The following is a 10,004-nucleotide window of genomic DNA, read 5'->3' as shown; positions in this document are numbered from 1 at the left end:
TTTGCAGAGGTAAACAAGGCGCGGACATTTCAAAACAAGCCCACCCTCTTTAAACCCATAAACCCTAACCCACACAGAGCTAAAGCGAGCTCCCTCCAAGCTCCCATGGCGGATCGTAGCCCCACGTCGAGCGAATTTCAAGCTCCTGTATCACATATCACCAATCCCATTTCTGGAAATCAGTTCTTTGGTATTCATTTAATTTATTACTCTATATTTTTCCCTGTTTCATTTTAGTTAAATCTCGTGTTAATGTAATTTTTTGGTGTTATATGTTTAAAATAAAGAATTAATGTAAATGTTATTAATTTCTTTTTTTGTTGTTGGTTTCTGCTGTGGGTGAGTGTGGAGAGAGTTCTTGTGGGGTGGTATCGCCGGGGGATTTGGGGAAGGAATGATGCATCCTGTTGATACGGTAAAGACTCGGATTCAAAGTCAAGCAATTCTTAGTGGAAGTCAGGTATAAATTTAAAATGTAAAAGATTTTAGCTGCAATTATGGTGGATATGTTGTTATCATGTGATAGTGTATTAATGGTTCTGTTACTTTCAGAACCAAAAGAGCATATCGCAAATGGTTCGATCAGTTTGGGCTGCTGATGGACTACGAGGTACACGATTGTTTTGTATTTTATCAAATGATAATTTCCATCATGTGGAGTTCTTCTATTAGTTGTTGATGCAATCCATGATTTTGTTTGCAATGATCGTCTTCGTAGGCTTTTATAGAGGTGTTACTCCTGGTGTTACTGGATCCCTTGCAACTGGAGCGACATACTTTGGTTTTATAGAGTCTACTAAGAAGTGGATTGAAGAATCGCATCCTAGTCTTGGGGGCCACTGGGCACATTTTATTGCTGGAGCTGTTGGTAAGCTGTTGTCGATTTGCCTTTCCTTTCTAACTCATCCCATAATGCATGTTTGAATTTGTTGCAAATATGTTATGGACAAGAGTGTACTAAGAGAATTGTCAAATGATTAGTATCTGCTGTAATTCTCATCCTATGAGATTCTGCATGTCATTCCAATGAGTGACAATCATGTCGAAATTAGATCGCAGTCAAGCATAAATCTGCATTCATTTCGTGAATTTGCCCTGGAATTTGCAAGGTTTTATGTTAACCATATACTTATGAACTTGTATATACTTTTATTAATTTCTAACATGTACGCTTGGTGTTGTGTTATTTGTTGCACCACATTTATGTGAAGTTGAGGGTGCAGAGTGGTCTTGTTCTGTGAGACTTCTTTCTCTCAATTCATGGCCTATTATTATTGTCTTAGATTCTTGTTGCTGCATCTGTTTCTGCATATGTACTGACTTTGCATTATGAGGGGTTGATCTTTTTTTTCCAATCTATTTTTTTATATGGGGTCTTCTAATATAGATCATCCTAGTGCATATTCACATTAAAATAATGTTACTGATTTATATTTGTTATGTGATGCCAATGCGGTAGCCCTTGTAGTGCATTGGATTGGCAATTGAGAATATATGGACTTGCTGGCCACTGGTATGCCTCAGAAGACTCAAGATTTTCTTTTCTTGTTCTCCATTCTTTTCAGGTGACACTCTTGGTTCTTTTGTGTATGTCCCGTGTGAAGTGATGAAGCAGCGGATGCAGGTTCAAGGAACGATAAAGTCTTGGGGTTCTATTTTAATGAAAGACAACATCTGTGTGAAATCCAACTTGCAAATATATGGTTATTACACAGGAATATATCAAGCTGGCAGCTCAATATGGAGGGAGCAGGGGCTAAGGGGACTATATGCAGGGTAAATGTCGAAAAAACACCTCTAGATTCTTTGGATGGGTCATTGTTTGGTGGATCTGATTTATTGAATCTAGACACATACAGCCTGTGACAAATAGATCTAACTATTACTTATTTTGTGTAAATGCATGCTTTTTTTTGCTGTAAGATATGCTAATGAGTAGGTTAGACATTCCAAATACACTCTCCCGAATATGGCTATCATCTTTTCTAGCATGTATGGACCTCTGGAAAAAAAATGCCTTAAGGTTCATTGGCCTGTTCGTTGGTTAGTGCCCACTACCCAGCCAATCATAACTTTCTCTTTTGTTTGCTTTGGCAGGTATTGGTCTACACTTGCTAGGGATGTGCCTTTTGCTGGTCTCATGGTCTGTTATTTTTGTTGCCTAATACTTTATTTTCCAAACTTCTTGTGTATCTTAGTAATTTTTTAAATTAGATTCTTTTAAGTAGTTTATTTTTATGACAACTCACTGCTTTTCTAGGAGAAAAAAAGGGGATTGCACTATGTAAATTCATAAGCTCTAGAAGCATGCGGGGGGAGTGAATTTATTGTCCCATTGTTGCTTGCTCTTTAGATGCCTATAATGAAGATCATGTTAAACAAAAACTTGTTACGTTTGGGATCTGTGAAACAGTTTGTGATCTATCTTTGGTCTTTGCTGACATCGTGTTTGTTTCTATCTGCATCCTTAGCTGGAGTATTGGAGGAACTCTCATCATTTGGAGATGTTGTGTTTTTATTGTCCTAGCAATGATAAAGTGGGTTAGAGCTTAGTCCAATCTGACACCACTTCTAGGTTTGATAATAATGGACAGGATTCTGAAGCGGTAGCCTCTGGTACCATTATTAAGACTTATTACTTCTGTGCTAACATACTTCTTTCTCACAGTTTTCCTGAATTTTGATTGTTAGTATATTACAAGGGCACTAAACAGGATGTTATTTCACAAAGTCATTTTACCTTTAATCCCATTAATACAGGGTCTTACTGACAAACACAAAATGTCGGGAAATTTGCACCTTTATCCTCTTCATATGTCGATTTGATGATACTTTTTTGGTTTGAGCACTGCAGGTCATGTTTTATGAAGCCCTCAAAGATCTCACTGAGTATGGAAAGCAAAGATGGATACCCAGTTTAAATAGCTATGTTAATATTTCTATTGAGGGACTTGTGTTAGGAGGATTAGCTGGTGGTATGCGTCTTGCTTCTCTTTTATCCCCAGTTAAACCCATCTGAGTCGTGTGTGATTTAATCCAGAGATCAATTTTACTGGATGCTGGTTCATTATTCTCTTATATTGTACAGGTTTTAGTGCATATCTCACCACTCCCTTGGATGTTATCAAAACAAGGATGCAAGTGCAGGGATCCACAGCAAGGTATCATCACTTTCTATTTATCTTTCTGCGGTGATGCTTGTGCCTTCGTTTATTCCACACTGACATACCTCTCTTTATGTATTCCTACGACTGTGATAGATAGGGCAGTGAATATGAATTTTCTAATATTGTTGTAAACTTATAGGTACAATGGATGGTCAGACGCAGTTCATAAGATCTGGATGACTGAAGGCATGACGGGAATGTTCAGAGGAAGTATCCCCAGGATTACATGGTACATTCCAGCCTCTGCTCTTACCTTCATGGCTGTGGAATTCCTGAGAGACCATTTCAATGAAAAATTAGAAAATGATGATAATACACAAGAAATTGCAAGCTTGTCGATAGAGAAAAAAGGATCTATAAGAGAGGTAGCATAGGACAAAATCCAATTTTTGACTCAATTATAAATCTTTAATGAGTCTATTCGGCCAATTGAAGATGATAATCATGATATAATTTGAACTGATATTTTTATTACATTGATAAATTTGTCAAAAAGGTATGAGAAATTGGTCTAGTTTTGAAAATTTCGCAATTGATAATTTTGTTCGTTCTCTATTTCTCTTGAAGCTCAGTGCCTGTAATTTTTGTTCACATGAAATATGATTTTGATAACCATTTCTTAAAGATTAATACTATTCTGATAGTAAGTTTTTGGATAAACGTTCGGCCATGAGTTTCAAATTTGATTTTTGTCGTTTTGGCCTTGGGTAGTGAAATTGAGTGATTTTGTGAAGGAACTTTTGGATGAAAATGGTGTGAAATGAGGCTGTAAAGTGGCGAGGGATGAGCAGAGATTGGTGGTGGTGATGTCCATGTTTGGATTGCAGGAAAATGAATGAAAGTGATGGAAATCTTGGGTGAAGGAGGGGATTTGAAAGAAGGAAAAAACTTGTTTTTAAAAAATATACTTAAAGGGGTTTTTGTCTTTAGATGGGTTTAGATGTTATCAGGGCGAAATATGTGCAATTAATACTCAACCTGTGTTCAATTATCAAATATAAACAGAAAAAATAAATAAATAAAATATGCAGTACTATTTTGTCAAAATTTAGAAATCTCTGATTTTTTTCACTTTACAACAAATAAGAGGAAGTGCATTGTAATTAATCCAAATGATCTAGTTACTAATGGGCGACACTGTTTTGCCCATTTAACCGTGTCATGTGGGGGTGACACCTGTTTCAAGTTTATTTATTTTTCAACCAAATGGAAGAAAATGTAAGTCTGGATCAGTTTTGAATTTTTCAAAAGTTTGAATGAATTTAAATTTTTATAAATTATTTATTTTTATAAATAAAAAATATCTTAAAAATATTAGATTTTATAATTTTAAAAATAAATATATGTTGTAGAGATATTTTTAAAATATAATATTTATTTATTATTTAAATAAAAATTATAAAATTTTTTTATTTAGATATAAATATTTAAAAATCAGACACAAGTTATAATAAATAAATAAATAAAATTTAAAAAATAAATCTAATGAAATCTCAAAATTCATATGTTTAACAAATAATAAGTTTTTCTATTTTAGGTTTTTGGGAATATATTTATCTCTCTAAAAAATAAAATTCACTGTTTTGTCCTAATGAACAAAACTAACTAAAATATATTTCGAGAGCAATAAGATGAGGTAAAGAGAGTCGTGGTTGGCGTCGGACGAGGAAGGGAAGAGAAACGGTTACATGTTCTTAAAGCGACTATCCAACCCATGCAACCAACCAACCCTTTCTTCCTGAACCCTAATTACAACAACAAGCAATTATTTATTTATATTATTTTAAAGAAGAAAGCCAGCTAAACGAAGCTTCGGGAGCTGGACCTCGGAGACGGAAAACATCGACGAATTGATCAATGGCATCGGAAAAGCGATGCCTCTACGAGGTGCTGGGCCTGCGAAAGGAATGCACGACCGACGAAATTCGCTCAGCTTACAAGAAGCTTGCGCTGCAGCGCCACCCAGACAAGCTGGTCCAATCCGGCTTGAGCCAAGCCGAAGCAACGGCTCAGTTCCAAGAGCTCGTCCACGCCTATGAGGTCCTCTCCGACCCGAAAGAACGCGCCTGGTACGACTCTCACCGCTCCCAAATCCTCTTCTCCGATCTTAACTCCGCCTCCAACTGCGGCCCCGTCCCCAATCTCTACTCCTATTTCTCTAACACCGCCTTTTCTGGGTATTCGGATTCGGGTAAGGGGTTTTATAAAGTGTATTCGGATTTGTTTAATAAGATTTATTTGGTTGAGGTTAGTTATGTGAAGAAATTAGGGTTAGGATTGGATGTGTTGAGGGAGGCCCCCATAATGGGGAATTTGGAGTCTCCCTATGGACAGGTTACGGCGTTTTATAATTACTGGTTAGGGTTTAGTACGGTGATGGATTTTTGTTGGGTGGATGAATATGATGTGATGGCAGGACCAAATAGGAAGTCGAGGAGGGTGATGGAGGAGGAGAATAAGAAGCTGAGGAAGAAGGCGAAGAGGGAGTATAATGAGACGGTGAGGGAGTTGGCTGCGTTTGTGAAGAAAAGGGATAAGCGGGTCATGGATATGATGGTGAAGAAGAATGAAGAGATTGAGAGGAAAAGAGAGGAGGAGAAGGAGAGGAAGAAGAGGTTGGAGAAGGAGAGAATGGAGCGAGCAAAGAGGTACGAAGAGCCTGCTTGGGCAAGAATTGATGATGAGGGGGATAATGAGGTTGGGAATGAGGAGGGATTGGAGGAGGAGGAGATTGAGAAGAAGAGAAGTGAGTTTTATTGTGTGTTGTGTGGGAAGAAGTTTAAGAGTGAGAAGCAATGGACGAATCACGAGCAGTCAAAGAAGCACAAGGAGAAGGTGGCGGATTTGAGGGAGAGTTTTGTGGATGAGGATGAGGTGATGGCAGATTTCGGGGAATTGGATGGTGAGGTGGAAGAGTTGGGTGAGAGGTTTAAAGACAATGTAGGGGTTGAGGAGAGGGAAATTGGAAGTGGTGTTGGTGGATTGAGTGGTGATGAGGATGTCGAAAGTGAGTTTTTTGATGTTGCGGATGGTGTTGAGGTGAATGAGGTTGATGACAGGTTTGGAAAGGAGGATGAGGATGAGGATGAGGATGCAGATGATGAAGTGAATATGCTTAAGGCGATGCTGTCAGGACATAAGAATAGGAAGAGGGTAGCTGTGAGGAAGGAGGATGAAGTTTTGAAGACTGAAGCTCATGTTGAGAATGAGATTGGTGAGAGTGAATTTATGGAATATGATAATTGCAAGAGTATGAGAAGGAAAAACAAGAAAGATAGGGGTAAAAAGAGTGGTGGAGAAGCTGCAAATGGAGAAGCTGCAAAGGGTGATAGAGATGGATTTAAGAGCACTAATGAGGAAGCCAATGGGCATCATAATTCAGGTGTGATAGAAGAGTCCTCTTCTCATAGTTGTGTGGGAAACAAGAACAATGGTATATCTGATAATCATTCAGAAAAGGATCCTAAGATTCCAGACCAACCAGTTGATGGGAAAGGGACCAAGAAGGACAGAAAAGCCAAATTGAAGAACTCGTCCAAAGGAAATAAAACAAAGGTAAGCTTACTAGTAATGTCTATTCTCCTTCACCGTGTCCTCCCATTAGACATTTGATAATTGACATTTCCAATTACTGAGCATCTTTAATCTTCTGAACTTTCACATCACATGCTGAAAGAAAGAGCTGTTTTTTATTTCATTAGTCTTGCATGATTCTTTGACTAATGAATAGATTTTACCTGTTGAAACATGGGTTTACGAATTCTTGTTGTATGCTTTGCCACAATCTGCCTGTTTCGGATACACAGTAAGCTTTATTTGGCACCAGTGGGTATGAAACCTTAATGGGAACAATATACTAGATCGCTTAGAAGAAGAAAAGAAAGAAACATACATTATTAAATAGGGATGAAACTAAATTTTCTTCTATGGTTTTTTTTTTGGTTGGATATTTCCTTGGATATGCATGGAAACTCTATGATAGAAGGAGCTGATTAGTCTTAAAAATTACAGGCAAGTACCTAATCAAAAGAAATCACTGAAGTTTACTCTTTCCCTTTATCTTCTGGAGGTCTATCTTACTCTTTCCCTTTATCTTCTGGAGGTCTATCTGCCAGAGAACTGGAATAGTTTATACAGTTGTAATAACAGTTCTTTTCTTGAGAGGTTACCGCTTATCCCGTATGCTGGTGTACGTGCTCTTTCTGATCTAATTGTTAAATATGTATTATAATGCAGGCGGCATCAAAGAATTCCAGCAATGTGTGTGAGAAATGTGGACAGGAATTTGAAACAAGGTTTGTAATTTTTTTTTTTTTTTTTTTTGGGTGCATTCATTTGCGGCTCTAAATTCTTAACATTTGTATTTATGCCACTTATTTTGGGGTAAAAAGATCTGATTGTTTCCTGTAACATGGCAGGAATAAATTACATAAGCACTTGGGTGACACGGGTCATGCCTCCTTGAAATTCAGATGAGGAATCCATTACTTAAGTTCTACATATTGATTGAATTTTTAGGCCATAAACAGAGTTTCAGAAACGGGTCAATCGAGGCCTGTAATTTTTTTTCCCTTCCTTTTTCCAATTTTGTTAATTTATTTGTTGTTGCAAAAGCAAATTACAAGAATAGTCATAGGAATTCGTAAGAAATGCCTCTGTTTGTGGTTATTCAGACAGATACATTATTCTTATGTACCACAATTATGTTTTCTGGAGACGCCTCAGCTTCGACGGGGGTTGGCAACTGTAATGCTAAAAAACTTTGCACAAAAGTTTCTCAACAGGAATACAATTGCGGGTGGCTGCTCTGGCTATTGAACTGCTGTTGGCTTCAAGCCATCTTGTCAGGAATTGTATTGACTTCACTATAGATCTATTATTGCATTGCAATAATTTCACTTTTTACATTTTTCTTTTTCAAATGTTAAAACATAAGGACCATTCACTTTCTGTTGGAATATATAGTTTTAGATTTTTTTTTAGATATATTTTACTGGTATTTTGGGTGTGTTGCCAACTTTGTGAACGCCAATCCAATATTAGTGTTTAATACTAGTGTTTGGTCTTTTTTATCCGCTAATTGAAAATTTTCAGATCGATGGCAACATTGACGTGGTACTAGAGTTAATTGTGATCTACAAATGTCATGTTTTAAACACTAAAATGCCCACGTGACATGGTTACTGTCGTATTAGTTTTCAAAGTAATGGACGGGGCAGTGCCCATTTGGCATCTGTCTTGCAGAAGAGTCTTTGCTTTTAAGTCCTTTTTTGTTTTTGTTTTTTAATTAGTATTATTTGACTGAAAAGTTACAAATATCATCAATTTTAACATCAAACAATAATTGCATATGGAGAATAATTTCGTATGGTTTTTTTAGATGGTACTAATTTTTTTTATTCTTTCCAAGATTTTCTAACTTGGAAAGAATAAAAAAATATATTAAAATAGAAAACAAAATTTTAGAAAATTTAAAAAAAAGGACGACCACAGTTTATTGATCACTAGGGTATGTCCAGGTGTAGATGAAGAAAGAGCCGAAACCACAATCCGAGGTGTTAGTTTCCTAACCTATAAAGAAAAGGAGAAACTAATATAATCTTATTATTTACAAATTAGGAAACTAAATAGTATTTCCTAATCCCATTCTGACAAATGGATCGACCAACCCGGTCCTCTCAGGATTAGGAAATTATTCTTCCCTTTACGGAACAGGAAACTATTCCCTATAAATACTTTAGTGCCCATGCATTAAGCACTTCACCATCATATTCGATTCTCCAAGTTACGAGTTACACTTCCACATCAATGGCAATGGCGCCAAGTTCAATCAGATACGAATTTGAGTCAGTGCTGTACGACATCACTCCCGAAAACCCACCAACAAACCCATCTCCCAATAATTCTTGCCTCATCATCCAACTGCGCTACACACATCGATGGCTGCTCAGGTTTCAATCAGACGATGATGATGAAGGTGAAGAGTTCATTGAAAACATTACCCCTGAATTCAGTTTCTTGTTGTGCATGCCTCTTGATAGATTAACTGAAGGCGGTTATATTTCACACGTTCTTCAAAGGGATTACGGCGTGCACCTCCAGCCCTGCGAATGTGACCACTTGAAAGCCCAGATTTCTGCTTTTGCACCTTCGTTGTTACTTGCAAAAGGTGATGTCAGGCATCAAGTGATTCACATGGCGGTTGTCCTTCAAGTTACCAAAGTTGAGTGCATTCACGACGACGAGTTTACAGAGAGCGATAATCATCAACATGATGATAATGAGGAGCTTACAGCGGACAATTTTGGTTCTTCAATTTCTGTATAGATTGTTTTGTACTATAAAAAGAAGGGTTATGGCTTCTTAAATTTGTTCATCCACCGAATTCTTGTTAGTTGAATTAATCAATTGAAACTTAAGTTTTGTTACACAGATATATGTTGTTATGTCACAGTTTCATGTGTAAAAAATAACATGCCACAAGAAAATGGCAGAGTAGAAGAAAATTTTTGTTGTTGTAATTTAATAAAAAATTATCCACTATCAATGCCAGTGAAAACTAGCCAGTGATGAGAAGCATCCATTGCTAATTAGTCTTTCATTACGATTTAAACTCCAAAAATAGTCATACTAATTCAAGAAAACAAAAAGAAGATTACGCATTTAATTTAGAACTTAAAAACCCTAACACAGTTTGATCATTAGGGCAATGTCTCGGCCCCAATACTTCTGATTGACTTTAAATAACGAGAGCAACAAAATTAAATAAGCCTTCATTAAAAAAAAAGGTGAAAAAACTGAAACAAAATCATTACACTTTCTTACTATCTTAATACA

General features: G+C 36.8%; 2 protein-coding genes across 4 annotated transcripts; both read left to right on the top strand.

The window, feature by feature from the left end:
• On the top strand, window positions 1–3,643 carry LOC18049036 (S-adenosylmethionine mitochondrial carrier protein). 3 transcript variants are annotated; one of them, XM_006440686.2, is made up of 9 exons: window positions 1–190; window positions 345–460; window positions 553–610; window positions 719–868; window positions 1,566–1,776; window positions 2,098–2,143; window positions 2,855–2,975; window positions 3,089–3,161; window positions 3,307–3,643. In XM_006440686.2, exons 1-9 carry the CDS (start codon window positions 106–108, stop codon window positions 3,539–3,541), a joined length of 1,095 nt encoding a protein of 364 aa, XP_006440749.1. In that variant the 5' UTR covers window positions 1–105; the 3' UTR covers window positions 3,542–3,643. The 3 variants fall into 3 exon arrangements, with proteins under 3 accessions (XP_006440749.1, XP_024045344.1, XP_024045343.1); XM_024189576.1 differs by having other exon boundaries at window positions 105–190; window positions 352–460; XM_024189575.1 differs by having other exon boundaries at window positions 112–190; window positions 337–460.
• Window positions 3,644–4,699: 1,056 nt separating this feature from the next.
• On the top strand, window positions 4,700–8,149 carry LOC18049035 (DNAJ protein JJJ1 homolog). Its single transcript, XM_006440685.2, has 3 exons — window positions 4,700–6,722; window positions 7,404–7,462; window positions 7,586–8,149. Exons 1-3 carry the CDS (start codon window positions 5,025–5,027, stop codon window positions 7,641–7,643), a joined length of 1,815 nt encoding a protein of 604 aa, XP_006440748.1. The 5' UTR covers window positions 4,700–5,024; the 3' UTR covers window positions 7,644–8,149.
• The last annotated feature ends 1,855 nt before the right edge of the window (window positions 8,150–10,004 follow it).

This window comes from Citrus clementina, unplaced genomic scaffold (genome assembly GCF_000493195.1).
Source record: "Citrus clementina cultivar Clemenules unplaced genomic scaffold, Citrus_clementina_v1.0 scaffold_3, whole genome shotgun sequence".
NCBI lineage: Eukaryota > Viridiplantae > Streptophyta > Magnoliopsida > Sapindales > Rutaceae > Citrus > Citrus x clementina.
Note: the sequence above shows the minus strand (reverse complement) of the source record. Positions and strands in the feature narration are given on the sequence as shown.